This window comes from Asterias amurensis, chromosome 6 (genome assembly GCF_032118995.1).
Source record: "Asterias amurensis chromosome 6, ASM3211899v1".
Classification (NCBI taxonomy): Eukaryota; Metazoa; Echinodermata; class Asteroidea; order Forcipulatida; family Asteriidae; genus Asterias; species Asterias amurensis.
This window is the reverse complement of record NC_092653.1, coordinates 3,213,024-3,231,468: the sequence shown is the minus strand read 5'-3', so window position 1 is coordinate 3,231,468 and position 18,445 is coordinate 3,213,024. Positions and strand designations below refer to the sequence as shown.

Genomic DNA, 18,445 nt, shown 5'->3' with positions numbered 1-18,445 from the left:
AACAAACCTGTGAAAATTTGAGCTCAATCGGTCATCAAAGTTGCGAGATAATAATGGGAGAAGAAAACACCCTTGCCACACGAAGTTGTGTGCGTTTAGATGGTTGATTTCGAGACCGCAAGTTCTAAACTTGAGGTCTTGAAATCAAATTCGTGGAAAATTACTTCTTTCTCCAAAACTATGGCACTTCAGAGGGAGCTGTTTCTCACAATGTTTTATACCACCAACCTCTCCCTATTACTTGTCAACGAGAAAGGTTTTATGCGAATAATTATTTTGAGTAATTACCAATAGTGTCCACTGCCTTTAACAATTTTATGCTAAGCAGAACTGATTAGAATACCAGTCGCAAGTTGTAGAAGTGACATGACATGATGGGCCCAATTTCATTTCCGCGCTTATGTCAAGCATATTTCACGGGTAAGCAGGGATTTTTTGCTTGTGCCTAAGCGCACTCCACGTTTCACATTCTTCACCTACACTGCTAGCGAGAAATTTGGTGCCTGCACGGTAAGCGAAGAATGGTGATTGTACATTGTTAGTGCAGAATTCGGCAGAGCCATGAAATTGGACCATGGTAATTTGGCTGGTTATCTTACTCGGCTGAACATATATTTTTTTACGGTTAGCTACTTTTTGTGCTTAAAGGAACACGTTGCCTTGGATCGGACGAGTTGGTCTATTAAAAGCGTTTGTAACCGTTTGTTATGAAATACATATGGTTGGAAAGATGTTTTAAAAGTAGAATATAATGATCCACACAAGTATCACTCGAAATTGCACGGTTTTCCTTTTACGTCGCGAACTATCACGGTCGGCCATTTATGGGAGTCAAAATTTTGACTCCCATAAATGGCCGACCGTGTTAGTCGACAGGGTAAAAAGAAAACCACGCAATTTCGAGGCATATTTGTGTAGATCATTGTATTCTACTTTTACAACATCTTTCTAACCACATACATTTTACAACAAACGGTTACAAAACGCTTTTCAAAGACCAACTCGACCGATCCAAGAGGCAACGTGTTCCTTTAAGCAGCTCTATGACATTACGCTCAGTTCATTGACAGGAATATGGGAGGTCAAGGGTTCAAGTCCAACCCATATCCTATCTACATGTGATGTAGAACACAAAAGGAAGAGATTAATAAATCAGGGGGAAATCATGAAGTCCCACGAGAGTTTCTGTTTCATGAACAACTATAGTCAGGCGTCTTGCTGAACTCAATCATAATGCTGATTGTGATTGTGCTGAGGTCAGAGGTGAGTCATGGCTGAGCAATTAAGCGCTTTGGTGTTTCTAATCAGCAGAGTGTGGGCTCAAGACCTTGTGTTGATACAGGGTTCGAAATTAACACTAGATCCAATCCAAAACCCGTGTTGGGCAGGTCGGCGTCCATATTATTAAATGACAAACGCTGCTCAGAAACCTTCAGTTACGAAGGCGGTCTTTAGATTTCATTTGATAATTTAAGCAGATATCATCTATCTCTTGAAAATATTGTTTTTGTCTCGATATTTTGATATTTTCTAAAACATTAACGATATTTTCCTCAATATCGTATCGTGACGATATTATCAGGATATCGTCCAGCGCTACACTGGACCACAGGCCCAAGGGCAGTGATTTTAGCATCAGGCTAGTACACTAAAAACTGGACAAGTCCTATGGTCTTGTGTTTTTCGATTGCATAATAATAGGCTACCTCACTGTGCAATATCTTTGTAAAAAAATATTGACTTTATAAATTTGAAAATATCTTTCAATTCTCTCTTACATTTCTATAACAATAAGAACATTAATGTTGGTTTATTTCAAGTCGATCATTGCAGGTATGATATTTGGTCCTTGAAGAAAAGTAGGAATATTTTAATGAGAACAAGGGCTGACTTACGTGTACACATGGTGGTAGGCTTTAAATAGACATTTCAGGCTATTTTATCACGATTTTTCGAAGAGCAAAAACATGGGAAATCAGACTAAAGAAGAAAGAATGTCATGGCTGTCTTTAAGACCATTTATCTCAAAGCCAGGTTTTGATTCCTGTAGCCACTCTAATTTCAAAAGCACTTTTCCGTCAATACCATAGACGGATTGCACATGATGTCAATGACCACCATCTTTGATGTCAAACGTGCACGCGTGTACATGTATGTGCTACGCCAGACACACCAATGATAACCTTTCACGCGTGCACGGTTTATCAAAGATGGCGGCCAATGAAAGGGGTCTATTGACCCCTTGCACGCACGTAACACGTGGTGAGTGTGCCTTGCTCACCATTTTGGTGGTCAATAGGTTTACGTGTAAACGCAGCATGCCTAAAATGCGCACTTCACTGAATACTGCAGTGACAGTGCCCACCAATATGCCGCATCCAAGATTATTCTGATCATGACGTCAGGTGAATTGGGTCAATACACCTACCTCTTTTGGTGGTCAATAGGTTTACGTGTAAACGCTGCGTCGCCTAAAATGTGCACTTCACTGAATAAATGCACAGTGACATTGCCTACAAATATGGCGCATCCCAGATTATTCTGATGATGACGTCAGGTGAATTGGGTCAATACACCTACCTCGGCAGGCATGTGCATGAGGAGCACGGCAGCCACAGGTGCCTGAGCTTGACAGTATCCATCCCTTGGATTGTAGATGCTGTACGCCTTCAAGATGCGGAAGAGATCTTGTTGTCCGTGGCCGTCGCGTGCCGCAAACATCTCATGGAATGGGAACTGTCGATCAAGATCCTTCTGGATGATCTCCAACCATTTAGGATCACCCTCCATGGTATCAAACTCCTGTAAAGACAATTATGAAAAACTTGTTAGTGCAGGTCTTTTTCTTCAGCCGCGCCACGCATCTGGAACTCTCTACCACTTAATCTTCGATCTTGTCTTTGTACCGCAAAATTCAAGTCTCTTCTCAAAACTTATCTTATGTCACAGGTTTTCAATTACTAATTTTGTTGTGTCTGTTTTTCTTTGTGTTGTGTTTTGTTTTTTGTCGTTTTGTTTTTGGTTTTACTGCGCCTTGAACACCCAGCAGGGTGGATATGTGCGCATTACAAGTCTTATTATTATTATTATTATTATTATTATTATTATTATTAGTTGTTTTTACTGTCGAGCTTAACAAATATACTGACAAAATAGGGAGATCGTCAACATTAGGGTTAGATAGCTGAGTTGGTATCCAATTTCAAGCCTGACGTTTTTGAAAGGGCAAGGGCACCAAGGTATTTTTACCTTAGTAAAAGGGCAACCTACATGTACAGTATGAGGAAAATGTAAATTTCTACTTGAGCATTTTAAGAGCACTAAGGCATTGACCAGCGGGGCATGGAGGCAATCGCATTTATATCAGGCCTGCAATTCCTTCAAAGAATTTTTTTTAAGAACTTGTTACTGGAGTTGTGAAATTTTCTCCTAGAAGTTGATTTATTCAATTGCTCATATCACTATTTAGATGGGACTGCATTTGAACTAAATGATGGGGTTTAACCAGAGTAGAGGGGTGGGGGGGGGGGGTGCTCAATATGGGGCATGCATGGTGTAAAGTACATGTTAATTACTTGGTAGTTTGAGTGAAAAACCAGTTCAAATAAGCAAGATTTCTTTGTACTAAGCAGACTTTAAAGATTTATGAAATTGGGCACTGGACATTTACATATAGCTTACCCATAACCCATCTTTTGCTATATTTTAAAAAGAGCCTTTCTCTACCATACAGGAAAATAGCGCAGTTTTCATTTTTCATTCATGAAAGATTCAATTTAAAATTCTTAAAATATTTTAAAAGTTTCTAAGTCGCTGATACCGAGTTTCTCAGAAGGAATTTAGTCCAAAGACAACCATGAAGAAAAGTGATTCAATAAACAACACTCCGAACTCTACCAGGGACAGACTACCGATGAAATTCCATATGGTAACCTAACCAGTCCTCGCTGATGCTACCTCCCTAACCCACATTCACTGTCGGTCTCATCACGGCCAACATGATGCAATCTGACTAAAAAGTGGACTCACCTCCCAACGAGCTTTATTCTGCTCGTACAACTTCTTGCTTCCGCAGAGATGTTGCCATGCCCGGGATCGTATGGAGCAGGGGATCCCCTTACGACATCGCTCACGGACCTACGAATAGATGGAAATAGTAATAAATTTTAATAACTTGTTCTTATACAGTGTACTTTACAATAACGTATCAATGCGCTTTAAATAAGTGTCTTTCCGTCGATTTCACCAAACTCTTGCTAACTTAGGATTGATCTTAGGACTTAGGAAGAGTTAAGTTCCGTATCCAACGGCGTAAGACACATTGAACCCATCTTAGTATCTGAGTAACCCATTAGTGTTTACATACTACAGTGCAGGCCTGGGACTCGTCATAAGTCTTAAGATTAATCCTAAGTTAGGAAGAGTTTGGTGAAATCGACGGCAGGTCATTGGGCCAATAACGTTCCTGAATCTTCTCAGCTCCCTGGGATGTCAGGGAAACATTTAGAATTACTTTCAACATATTTACATATTAATGTACATTGGAAAAAGTTTCCAGAGTCAGGTAAATTTACAAGTTCGCTCATCAGAACATGGAAAGATTGGTTTATTTCCAGGAAACGTTCTGCAGAATCAGGAAGTGTTGGCAACTCTGGTATTACATGATTTATCCACCTACTTTTTGAAAAAGTTTTAATGACAGTTAACCTAACAAGGCTAGAGACCCACTTCAACTGTCACCAGTGGGCACATTGCCATTTACTCATGAGGCTGAAACAGGGTTACCCCCTTCACAATCCACTAGGATTCTGGCTGGTATATGAATAGCAGAATGCACTACCTTCCAAACTTTTCAAGGGCACAAGTGTCACAAACCGAATTCGAACCCACACTTTGCTGCTGACACCACCAGAGTTTGGGTTTGTTGAACCTAAAGACCAATCCGATGCGCACCGGGCGCGCAAGTGTTAAGCACCGCACGCCATTTGCTGCGGTGTCTTCAATGCCTAGATCGTGCACAAAAAAGACACTGCAGTTGGAAATTTTCAATAGAGGGCGCTACCAATTTTGTTTTGTCAGATTGGTCTATAGCTCCATGGGTGAACTAGACTGCCAGGCCACAGAAGGCCATAATAATGTCTATAATGTACATAACAGGCGTACATGTACATGCAGGTATGAAAACTCATGACTATTTAAATTCCAATGACCGATGAGTCAGTGGCAGGGTTGATCATTAATGATTAATGCTTAATTGGCCTTCATCAACATTTGACAACGATATATACACTAATGCAAGCGCTGTAGTCTGAAAGTTTATTGATCCCCAGTATGTAATCAAATCCAGAGCAAGTCAACTGTGACTTGAAAGCCCCATCTGCATATTGCAGTATTTTGGAAGAGTGCTGGCTTTGTAACAACATTGTATCGTAAACTCAGTTGGTGTTCAAAGCTTTGGTAGTGTAAGGCAGTTTTCCTTATTTGAAGGTACAGTGTATTAAAGGCACAAGACATGTCGGTAATTATTGTCAAAGATCAGTATTTTCACTTGGTGTATCTAACAATGCATAAAATAAAAAATAAAAAGGGAAAACTTGAACCCAATTGTCGATCAAAGTTGTAAGAAAAAAATAAAATAAAAACGCCCCTTTTTGCTTTCAGATGCCCACTAAAAGGCTGCAGGCCTGACTGTCTTTCAATATTTGAGTGAGAAATTACCTCTTTCTCAAAAACTACGTTACTTCAGAGGGAGCTGTTTCTCACATTGTTTTATACTATCAACAGCTCTCCATTGCATTCTCGTTACCAAGTAAGTTGTTATGCTAACAATTATTTTGAGTAATAACCAATATAGTGTCCAGTGCCTTACAGGATTGTTAAGAATAACAAAATATCATTGTTTAATTTTAGTCTGAAAGTTAAATGACTACGAAGTTCGTGCTTGAACCATCTAGTTCTGTGAAATATTTCCTTTGGCCCAAATAATTTTTTTTTACTTATCACTGGGCCAGGCATTCCAATCTTATCCAAGTCCAGACATTTTTGCACTGAGTTACAACAGCGTGGAGGATATTAGAATATTCAGCGAGGGACACTTGCCACAAAACGAAGGCGTTCTGTTTATTTCCTTTCATTTTTTTGGGTTGTGAAGCCAAGGACTCTTCTTAAAGGAACACGTTGCCTGCGATCGGTCGAGTTGGTCTTTGAAACGCGTTTGTAACCGTTTGTTATAAAATGCATATGATTAGACAGATATTTTAAAAGTAGAATATAATGATCCACGCAAGTATCACTCGAATCTGCGTGGTTTTCCTTTTACCTCGTCGACAAACACTCCCATAAATGGCCGACCGTGTAAGTTCGGAAAGGAAAACCACGCAATTTCGAGGCAAATGTTTGTAAATCATTGTATTCTACTTCTAAAACATCTTTCTATCCATATGCATTTTATAACAAACGGTTACAAACGCTTTTCAAAGACCAACTCGACCGATCCAAGGCAACATGTTCCTTTAATCATTGTACTAGCCAAGAGCCCCATGGAGAGAATGCAAAGAAGGAAGTTTCAGTTTTATTGTTGTTTTGGGAGTAAACATGTAAAACTTAAAGGCAGTGAACACTATTGGTAATTACTCAAAATAATTATCAGCATAAAACCTCACTTGGTAACAAGTAATGGGGAGAGGTTGATAGTATAAAACATTGTGAGAAGTGGCTCCCTCTGGAATGACGTAGATTTCGAGAAAGAAGTAATTTTCTGCGAATTTGATTTTGAGACCTCAAGTTTAGAATTTGAGGTCTCAAAATCAAGCATCTGAAAGCACACACACTTCGTGTGATAAGGGTGTTTTTTCTTTCATAGTTATCTCGCAACTCCGACGGCCAATCGAGCTCAAATTTTTACAGGTTGGTTATTTTATGTATATGTTGGGATACACCAAGTGAGCAGACTGGTCTTGGACAATTACCAATAGTGTCTACTGTCTTTAAGAGAAATACTGTATTCCAGGGAAAACAAAATCCCTGTAGTGCCCCCCGACATGATTTGAACCGGTGTTCTAGAGATGGAAGACAAGGAAAGATAACTTATCGACAACCTGACAGCCCAAAATAATGATGAAAACATTTGTGAACATGTATGTATGTAAAAATGTGAACATGTATGTATGTAAAAATGTCAACACTTGACGAAGCCTTGATATTTTGAAAGCCTTGCATGGCCCGTGAGTACACGTATGAAAAATAAAATGACAATGTTAAGTAAATTTAAGGGAGGGGATACCTCCCAAAAAAAATTGTTCCCATAAAAACTTGAAAGAAGCAAGCTGCTGTAGATAATGTATAACATTTTAAGAATCGACGCCCTTCATAGGAATGTAGTTTTAAAGAGAGGTATTCAACAATATTTTGTTTCTCTGTCTCTAGTGTTTTTGGCCATAACGGATAATTCTTCCTGTGTAGACATAACTGCTCTGGACATTTGGCGATTTCTTAGAAACACTACTATCTTTTGAAATGAAATTTGTCACAGAAGGTTTTATTGTATTTATCTACATTTTTATCGAATTAAAGCCATTGGACACTTTCGGTTATCAGTATTATCCAAAGGCCCACACTTCGTGTATCACAACTGATATAAAAAATAACAAACCTGTGAAAATTTAGGCTCAATCGGTCATCGGAGTCAGGAGAAAATAAAGGGGAAAACCCACCCTTGTCTCCGCACGTTTCGCCGTGTCATGACATGTGTTTAAAATAAATCTGTAATTCTCGACAACGAAAATTGTTTTAAAAATGTTTTCTCAAAAAGTAAAGCATTTCATGGAATAATATTTCAAGAGAAGTATTTCACCATTACCTTCTGTAAACCCGGTAAGTTATTTGTAAATCTGTGAACTTTTTTTTTTTTTCTGTTCCGAAAGTGTATAATGGCTTTAAACCAATCAAACTGTTCAAAAAACCAAAGGTATACAGTCGACTCTCATTACAAAAAGGTCACTGGGACTGGCCAAATGACCTCTTCAGGAACATTGTTATAAGAGGACAGCAAAACAAAGAAACACAAAGCAGAAATGAGATTCTGGACTTCCGAATGTACATAACTTTCTATAAGCACAACCTCTTCTTAAAGGGAAGGTACACGTTTGGTAATTACTCAAAACAAAATATTATCATAAAAACTTACTTGGTAACAAGTAATGGAGAGCTGTTGATAGTATAAAACATTGTGAGAAACGGCTCCCTCTGAAGCAGCATAGATTTTGTGAAAGAAGAAATTTCTCACTCAAATAATAAAAGACTTCTAGCCAGAAGTCTTTTATTCCTACCTAAAGGCACACAAATTCGTTCAACAAGGGTGTTTTTTCTGTCATCATTTTCTCGCAACTTTGATCACTAATTGAGCCGAAATTTTCACAGGCTCGTTATTTTACGCGTTAGTTGGGATACACCAAGTGAGAAGACTGGTCTTTGACAATTACGAAGCGTGTACCTTCCCTTTAGCAGTGCTCTTCAGAACTGTCTACCTCACAGGGTCTTCTGGCCTTATTCAAGGCACAAATGACTTCGCCACTTGACCATGATAAGATCTTCCCAAGGTTAAAATGTGTCAACAATGATGTGTCTACGAATCAAATAGATTTATCTGTTAGAATGTCTCATGTTTGCTGTGTACATGTAGTTGGCAGTCACACTGTCTGCTTGGCAAAGAAATGCTAGCGTTTTGGCAAACAAAATCAGCTAAAAGCTCCTTTCTTTGAGGAGGCAAACGCCCAGTTCGTCTCTCAGAACTTGGCAAACATTCCCGTTTTATACTTCATTAAAGCCCCTCCCAGAGTCACAACCAGCGCTATGAATCACAGCCAGGCATTCATTTGAATAAATACGAGGAGAGCTGTACACCGCTCTCCTTAAATCAAGAAAGTGATTTAAGGAGAGTGATTTGCTAATCACTCTCCTAAAATCAAGAAAGTGAATTAAGGAGAGTGATTTGCTCTCCTAACAAAACCCAAGTTTAATGAACACACACTCAAGAAAATGAGCACAATAGTTAAACTTTTGATTACTTAATTCAATGAGTTAACTTTAATCAATCATGAACTTTTACTTTCAACCGATATTCAAGCAGCTCATTTTAGGGTTTTGAAAAATGCTCTTGTTAAATTTGTAAGAAGCGTATTTTTTTTACTCTCCTTGGAAAACATTAAGGAGAGCGGAGGAGCGTGATGGCGCTCCTTTAAAATGAAGGCCTGCATAGCAGTGTTGTGATACAGGCCTTGAATTTTGCCTGTGATACAGGCCTTGAAAGGGACACAGCAATATTCCTTTGGTAGGGGGCACATTTATGAGGAGAATGTCAATTTGTATTGGAACTTTGCAAAGGACACCATTAACAAAAGCAGTGCCTTGGGTTTATTCCGAGGCTTGGTGATACAACATGAGCTTTGCAGTATCCTTCGAGTTAAATACACTACAGATTGAACTCTGACCTTCTTAGGTTTCTTGCTCATCCATTTGTCCCAGTCGTCCAGCATGTCTAGCCACTTGATCTCTCGTCTTCGGATTACCTGAACGGGAGTATTCCAATCCCTGAAAAACAACACCAGAAAATAATTGGACTCTCAATACAACAAAGGTTCAATTGCAAAACATTCTTACTTTTAAAAAGTCACTAGACACTAAGCTTGGGCGATATCGATTTATTTTATTCCAGATATATTGCCGACAATATATCGCGATATTCAATATAATCGCGATTAATTAAATTTGACATCATCAGTCTTAAAACTCCAAGTGAAAGTTGTAGAAGAGACAGTCATAGCATAAGAGAGGTGTTCTAATGACCTATTCTTCTGGTTTTACTCAAAACCTATGGGGTGCAAGATGTCTCAGCTAGGAAATACATCGCGATATTGCGATACTTAATTGATATCGCGATATATCGATATTTCCATTAAAACCACATCGATCCGATATCGAAATCGTTTCCAAATTAGTATCGCGATATTCGATAATATCATGATATCGCCCAAGCTTACTAGACACTAATTACTCAAAATAATTTTTAGCATTAAAACTTGGTAACGAGAAATGCAATGTATGTAAAGCTGTTGATAGTATAAAACAAAGTGAGAACTGGCTCCCTCTGAAGCAACAAAGTTTTTGAGAAAGAGGCAATTTCTCACTCAAATATTGTAATAATTCAGCTGCAGCCTAAGTTTATTATGCATCTGAAAGCACACAAAATGCAACATTGGTGTTTTTCTCTTGCTACTTCAAAGACCAATTGACCCCAAATAGTTCACAGATTTGTTATTTTGTGCATATGTTGGGATACACCAAGTGAGAATACTGGTCTTTGATAGGCCTCGAAATCAAGCATCTGAAAGCACACAACTTTGTTTGACAAGGGTGTTTTTCTTTCATTATTATCTCACATCTTCAACAACCAATTGGGCTCAAATGTTCACGGGTATGTTATTTTATGCATGTTGATATACACCAAGCGAGATGACTGGTCTTTGACAATTACCAATAGTGTCCAGAAAGAGCACCTCATAAAGAGATTCTGCTTAATATATACAAGTAAATAATACACCCCATTTCTGCTTTGTGTTCATTTGATTTGCTGCCTTCCCATTTATAACAACATTCCTGTTATAAAGAGTTAATTTTGCCAATAATGAAATGTAATGAAAACAAGCAATGAAAACAAGGATTCCTCATAAGAATAGGGCCATTGTTTTTTGGGTTTGTTTTTTTGAAAAGTAATGCTGATTTTTAGGCTGACTGTGATGATTTGATAAAAAAAAAACATTTTTAAGAGTCTGATAGAGATAAAGTAATCCTGTAAAACAAAGGGATTAATTTGACAGATTTTATGTAGAACTTTACATAATTGTTATTATTGGTAACTCAATGTTGAAAGGCAGGGTTATTTTATAAATACAATATTTTTTTAAGAGATATCACCCAACCAAAAAGGCTGGACAACAGCTTCAAGGTGAGGGCTACACATAACTGATTTGAGCTATCGGCCCAGATTAACTGACACCAGGGGCACATTTTCACCTTCTCCTGGGGCTGAAACGGGGTCACAGTCCGCAAAGATATAGGCATGGGTATCAACCAGAATGCACAACCTTCCCAACTTTTTACGGAGAATTCGGCAGTGAGCTGATTTAAAAATGATTTTTGGCCCTGTACATCACACAGTTTTGTTTTAAAGACAGTGGACACTATTGGTAATTGTCAAAGACTAGTCTTCACAGTTGGTGTATCTCAACATATGCATAAAATAACAAACCTGTGAAAATTTGAGCTCAATCGGTCGTCGAAGTTGCGAGATAATAATGAAAGAAAAAACACCCTCCGTCACACGAATTTGCGTGCTTTCTGATGCTTGATTTCGAGACCTCAAGTTCTAAACTTGAGGTCTCGAAATCAAATTCGAGGAAAATTACGTGATTTCTCAAAAACTACGTCACTTCAGAGGGAGCTAATTCTCACAATGTTTTATACTATCAACCTCTCCCCATTACTCGTAATCAAGAAAGGTTTTATGATGATAATTATTTTGAGTAATTTCCAATAGTGTCCACTGACTTTAAGCTGTGATACAAAACGTCTTACAGCCTGAATACTGTACACCAGGGCTCAATTTTATAAAGCCAGAAAGCACAACAACTTCCCAAGCACGTAAAAGTCTTGCTTAGCAGTAACAATTTACCAGCCAAAATCCAAAATTACATTAAGTGCCATTAGGTGACTGGTGCCACACTCAATATTTGCTTAGCCAATAAATTTGACAAGCAGTATTGGGCCAAAGATCTTAGACACACTGCATGAACTGGTACATGATACAAATCTACAGTACATCACTACCACCCATTGTGACATCTCCTTGGACTAAAGGTTATGAAATCTTACACTTGTTGCAGGCGGGAGATCGTTATTTTAATCACATCTCAGCAATATAGATTCCTAACTCAATGCAAATGAGCTGGGAATTATACAGAGAGAGAAACTGGCGCTCAGATTATTATAGAGTGCAAAAAAGCTACCTTATAAATACTTATTAAAAAAATGTATTGTTTTGCTAAAAAGGCAATTTTGTTCTTGCTGGCTAGTGGCTAGTCACTGAAAAAGTGAAGGGCATAACTCGGTTACTATGGTCTGCGAAGCTGAAAAAATGGCTGCAACTGCAAGTCAACTATCGCATGATATAATGTCTAATTGCATGTCTAACGCCAAATTCTTTATTTCATCATGAAGCCAAGAGCTTGTTCAGGAAGTTGAACTTCCGACCTTTGGCCAGAATTGGGGAAACTCTGTGAGCAGACTGGCAGAGCAGGAAAAATCACTGTTCTAATTTCAATAGTGTCCTACGTGTACAAACAGTGAAATGATGCTTGGTGTAGTAGAAAAAACTGGTATACATACATACATGTAGTACATAAAATTTGACTCTTTATTCAGTTAGGAGTTTGTGCATGATCTGATGATATGGGCACAAAAACTTGCTTAGCACAGAAAAATCTTGCTTAGCAGAAACATGTTACCAGCCAACATTCTATAGAGTTTACATTGTTTCGACTGGTAGTTCCCTTACTAATTTTTCGCTTAGCAAAGAGTGCTACAGCCAGTTTTTTCAGCAATAACAGCTTTATGAAATCGGGCCCAGCGCAATTGTTTTTATACACTGCAGTTCTCAAATTTCCAAGTGCTCTAAGCGGTGAATAGTGCTTGTCAGTTGCCTGATCCAGTAGGCTCCACCCACGACGCACGTGTGGGCAAGAACCTGTGGGGCTCTCCATTGCCTTTCTGCACAACTCTGCTGCGCGCACCAAGATACGCGCACGCATGTCAGACCTTAGTGTCGGACCTTTGTAGCATTGTGATTGGTCAATACGCAATGGGGCGGAGCTTAATGGATCAGTCAGTTGTTTTCTTCTGATGCCCATTTGGCTCACGCATTATGCGCATCTTATTATTTTTATCATGTGACTATCACGTCTTCTTGATAATTTATTACAAAATACACTTTTGCTAAACACACATTTTTCTGTTGTTAAGTAAGCACAAAAGTTTGCTCACTTGTAAACAGTACAGGATATCGGCGTATTTACACACAGTGTAAATTTGCATAGATTAATGGCAACCATAACAGGAAAATACAGACATTTACCCACGCAGTGTCGTGCCTTTATTGGCACTTATCAGTGTTAGTGGTCATTTTTATCAAATGGTAGACCTATACCATGCGTTAAAAAAACACAAAACAGGAAAGCAAACACTTAACATTGAAGATTACATTCCTTGTTGCTATGCAAAAGTTTAGTTTTTGAAAGTATCGACCCCAACCCAATTAAAATTTACCCAGTCAGATTCCCTTGTGGTTGATTATTTGATCTGAAAAAAAAGTTACATCCCTTTAAGGTGATCCCCTGGTTGCCGCTTCCCAGATTGTAATAAACTTGGTTGTGGTCCCTGGCTACACGACTGTTAAAAAAATTAAATAATTAAACCAGTTATTTTTTGTGTCATTCTGGACCATTTGCCCTTTTATCTTGTTGGTTTTGATAAAATGGTGCATGGTAATGTTTTCTGATTGTTATCATAGAAACCATAATTCAGTTTTAAACTGCAAGTGTCTTCTTTGACAATATTTATTTACAATATTTATGAAATAAATAAGCCATAATAAAAAAAATTGTACCACAACATTTGTGTGTAAAAATGTAGTGTTTTCGGACTACTATACTGCAGTCCGGAAACCCTACATTTTTACATTAAAGACAGTTGGACACTATTGGTAATTGTCAAAGACTAGTTTACTCACTTGGTGTATCTCAACATATAGAAGAACAAACCTGCGAAAATTTGAGCTCAATCGGTCGTCACAGTTGCGAGATAATAATGAAAGAAAAAAACACCCTTGTCACACGAAGTTGTGTGCTTTCATTATTCAAATGCTTAATTTTGAGACCTCAAATTCTAAATCCAAGGTCTCGAAATCAAATTCGTGGAAAATTACTTCTTTCTCGGAAACTATGTTACTTCAGAGGGAGCCAATTCTCACAGTGTTTTATACTAACAACAGCTCCCCATTACTTGTTACCAAATAAGGTTTTATGCTAATCATTATTTTGAGTAATTACCAATAGTGTCCACTACAGTGTGCATTTAACGAAATGTACACAATGTTTGCAACAATAAAATATAGGCATATAAATATTTCTTTTATTTAAACAAAATGTTTTCAAGTTTTGAATGTAGTATAGTGTGTGCTATGCATCGTCATCATGTCTGATAGTACGTACACAGGCACAAATTACATACAGGTACAGTATGTACATGAGGAATATATCCACATAGCACACGCCTACAACAATGCACTTGTGCAATACATAAAGCATTACCAGTTGTTATTTTTGACCTAAACGAACTGTTTTGTCATGACATTCTAAGTTCATTGTGCTACATGTAAATACAACCAACAACTAATGCAAGCAGGAAACATAGTGAAAACTGCATTGAACCAACTTAGGGTTCAACCACACAATTGAAATAAATTTCATTTCTCACATCTGTTGAGTTCACAGACTTTATTTCCTTTCAATGTCTGGTAACATAGCTCACACATTTGGTTATAAATTGTATTATATTTGTAGCGCCAGTCTAAAGACCCCCTCCATTTGCAAGCGTATAATGCTATAATAATGACAGTGGCTTTAAATCGTTTACCCTTTTTGTTAGCAGTAACCAGGCTTAAAGACATAGTTTGGCAATAGGATCAAAAATCGTTGATTTCAGTGAAATAAGTACGTCCATGTATCTGTGTTTGAAGAAATTTGACATTTGAAACAGAAATGGTGAAATACCAGCAAAAAGGATTTAACAGTTAAATGCTAGGTTGTTTTTTTTGCAATAAAACCTGGGCCCAATTTCATAGAGCTGCTTTTAATCACAAACAGGAACTAAGCACAAGAAAATCATGCTTACCAGAGTATGGTTACCAGCCAAAATACCATGTCACTGTATGTATAATTTGTGACTGACCGGTACACAGCTTATATTTTTGCTTAGGAGCACATTTTAAAAGCTACATTTTCTGCTTTAAAACAGTTCTACATTGTATACAGATCCACACTTTCATAAAGTCTGCAAGCACAAACACTTTCTAAGAACAAATAAAGCTTATAATAACCAGACAAAAGGCTACAAAGTTTATACTGTTGACTATGTGCCCTACTCATTTTTTTGCTCAGCAAAGGAATTTGCTAAGCAGTAATTTTCTGTTTTTAAAACAATTTCATGGGCTCTGTTAAAGCCAAAAATCATTCTAAGCAACTTTAAATAATTAATGCTTAGCAAAATTAAGCAGTAAACCAGTCAAATATTGTATGCGACATAGTACATCAATTCAGCTGGTAATCTTACCTGGTAGTGTTGAGCATAATTTTGGTGTGCTTTTAAGTATACCATGCTTGATACAGGCCTAATTTTTCACGAAGGCATTGAAGGCGCTTGCCTCCATGCCCCCTGGTCATTGCCTTGGTGCCCTTGAAATGCTCCAATAGAAATTTACAATTTTCTCATAAGGTGCCCTTTACCAAGGAGAAAATGCATTGGTGCCCTTGCCCTTTAAAAAACGAAACATACAGGCTAAGTAGCTAATTAGTGACTTTAGCTCTATGATGTAAAGCAGGAAATCTGGCCCCGAACACGACATGTTTATTGAAAACTGTCACTCCTACAATCTAAAAGGATGGGAATGAATTTACACTTCCTCTATTCCTCTCTTCCTTTAACCCTTGTTTTTAAATACATGGGCGGTTTGTGGGCAAGTCATCCACCAGGGATGAATCATCCACCAGGCCTGCAGGGTTAGTGAGCCAGCCAGCTGAGCTAGACAGACCACACCATGAACGGTCAAATTATTTAGGTATAAATAGTACACTTTGTGTTCAAGCAATCGTCACCACAAACGCAATGACCTTTTATTCCTTACGTGTATATATACATGTAGACCTTTATCACAGTGTGGCCATCTTTATTTTACTCCATTCAAACTCATTGTAACCAAACTGAGACTGGACGAAATAATAGTCTGGTGCCATGTTTGCGTAATGAATGTTAGCATTCATTACTGTTATTGGAAACAGGGAACATGACCAAGATGGTGACAGCATGATGCTGTAGGGCCTGATGTTTTTACTCAACTCTGCATGCTACATGTAGGTCGAAATGTCAGGCCACTATGTAGCCCCTTTTTTGCGTTTATACAATACATTGTGTAGGTCCTTTTGGTTGATAAGCAGTTTGCAACAGGTAGGGGCCTAATTCTTGTTTTATCTTAACTGCAAGGTTTTGTTAAATTTTGTATTAAATTTGGTACACAGATGTGTTTTTAGTTGATTGATTTTTAATTGATTTTCTTGCATGAACAGAATTTTCAAAAAATTTACCTTCTGAACCCCAAATGGCATTGGAATGCTGTTCTTGATGCTAAATGTTTGATTTTAGAAGCTCAACATAAAAATGTGAAATCTGGAGCATTTTAAAAAGTTTTATTTCATGATAAAACAACCTCAAGACTAAACTAATCTAATACAGTAGTTGTTGATGGCACTGGAAAAACCCCAAAGTAGGCACAATCAAGGTAATGTTCTTTAATTTGACTTAAATGTAGGAGACTCTCTTAAAAAAACCGAAATCCAAAGACTTTCTAACCCTGAAAATAATGGGGAAACCCCTACATTCCTCACAGAAAGTGATCTTGAGATCACAAAAACAATATTTCACCGAACTCAAACACGATTTTCTATTAAGTTCTTGACAATAACCAAAACTAAGGTACTTGTATGTTTCACTTTGGAGCAGAACATATACTTATTAGGCAGTTCTCATGATATTGATTTAGTGCGTAATTTAGTATTCATAAATACCTCAGACAGCTTCGCTATTCCTATTGGTGGAGAGCGCATCACGTGGGTGTGTATAAACCTTTGTTTATGACCAGTAAAGTGTTGAAACATGGGCGTGACACGCGAGCTTGCACCTGTTCTTACAAGACAGTTTCTTCATTCCTATTGGTAAAGAGCAACAGCTAAAATAGTTGTGCCACGTCATGCGATACGCGCGATGCGCACAGCATTTCCTTATAAGGAGTTGTTTAACCGAGGGCGGCGAAGGGCTTTACCATTTCATAGCTGGAGGGGTGTTGTGTTGGAAGAAATCATTGAACAATTATAATTTTTGCATTTATTTTACTTTTTGACAAAAAAGTGTTGATGTTGTTAACCGAAAAGGTATTTATGAATGGGAATCAAAGTGTGTTGAATCGGTTTTCAACTAGTGGTTTAAACCCGCCGAGGCCTGGTTCTTGATAATTTACCTCGACTTCATCTCGGTAAAATTATCAAGAACCAGGCCTCGTTGGGATTAAACCACTACTAGTTGAAAACTTCTTCACCACACATTGATTCCCTTATTTATTTTTAAAATAATGAAACCACAGATGCCTTATAAGTGAACTTAATCACTGTAACTCGCAAGCCTGAGAAAACCTGTAAACAGCTTGCTCTATGTGTGAACCAGAACCTGGGTTAACCCCTACCCTCCCACAAAAAAGTGTCTCTTTCACATGCACTATAAATCAAATGCATTATGGCCTAATGTCCTATCAAAGGTGAAGCAATTATGGTAAAGTATCTGCTCAAGGACACAAGTGCCTCGAACCCACACCCTGGTGTTCAGAAACACCAGAGCTTGAGTCCAGTGCAAATTGGTTGGAAGGGGGAGGGGTGTTAGAAAACTCAAAACCTAGCACCAGCCTGTCAGCAAGACTCCTGGAAGCCTGCTAAAAATGCCAGATGGCTCCACATTGTCAGAGGGTTAGATTTGACCCGGTCTGTACTCTGTATGTCTATACGATTTTGTGTTCAAAGTATTGTCAGACCCTCAAAAAATACCTACACAGCTCGCTGATTTCTATTATATACTGAGAGTATAAAAGAGATCAGAGACACAGCTCTTGGACTCGACCACCCACCCATCTGAGAAGTGGAATTGTCCAGTCTAGGATATCATGAACTTTGACTCTCCAAGTTTATTGCACTTTGGAGAAAACAGTGAAATAAAAAAATAACTCAGTGTGACCTGCAGACAATTTCACAAAATGCTAGGATTAAAGGAACACGTTGCCTTGGATCGGTCGAGTTGGTCTTTCAAAAGCGTTTGTAACCGTTTGTTATAAAATGCATATGGGTAGAAAGATGTTGTTAAAGTAGAATACAATGATCCACACAAACATGCCTTTAAATTGCACGGTTTTCCTTTTACCTCGTCGATGAACACGGTTGGCCATGGCCGACCATGTTAGTTCGCACAGTAAAAGGAAAACCAAGCAATTTTGAGGCAAATTTGTGTGGATCATTGTATT

The 18,445-nt window shown here is 38.1% G+C and overlaps 1 protein-coding gene across 1 annotated transcript in view; it reads right to left on the bottom strand.

Annotated features, from left to right (window-relative positions):
• LOC139938987 (uncharacterized) overlaps positions 1–18,445 on the bottom strand; it is a 44,387-nt gene that overhangs the window by 24,510 nt on the left and 1,432 nt on the right. The window contains exons 3-5 of the mRNA XM_071934684.1: positions 9,489–9,588; positions 4,030–4,137; positions 2,581–2,802 (exon numbers count right to left, since the gene is read on the bottom strand). Coding sequence (XP_071790785.1) covers positions 2,581–2,802; positions 4,030–4,137; positions 9,489–9,588 — 430 coding nt within the window. The remainder of the gene's footprint in view (positions 1–2,580; positions 2,803–4,029; positions 4,138–9,488; positions 9,589–18,445) is intronic.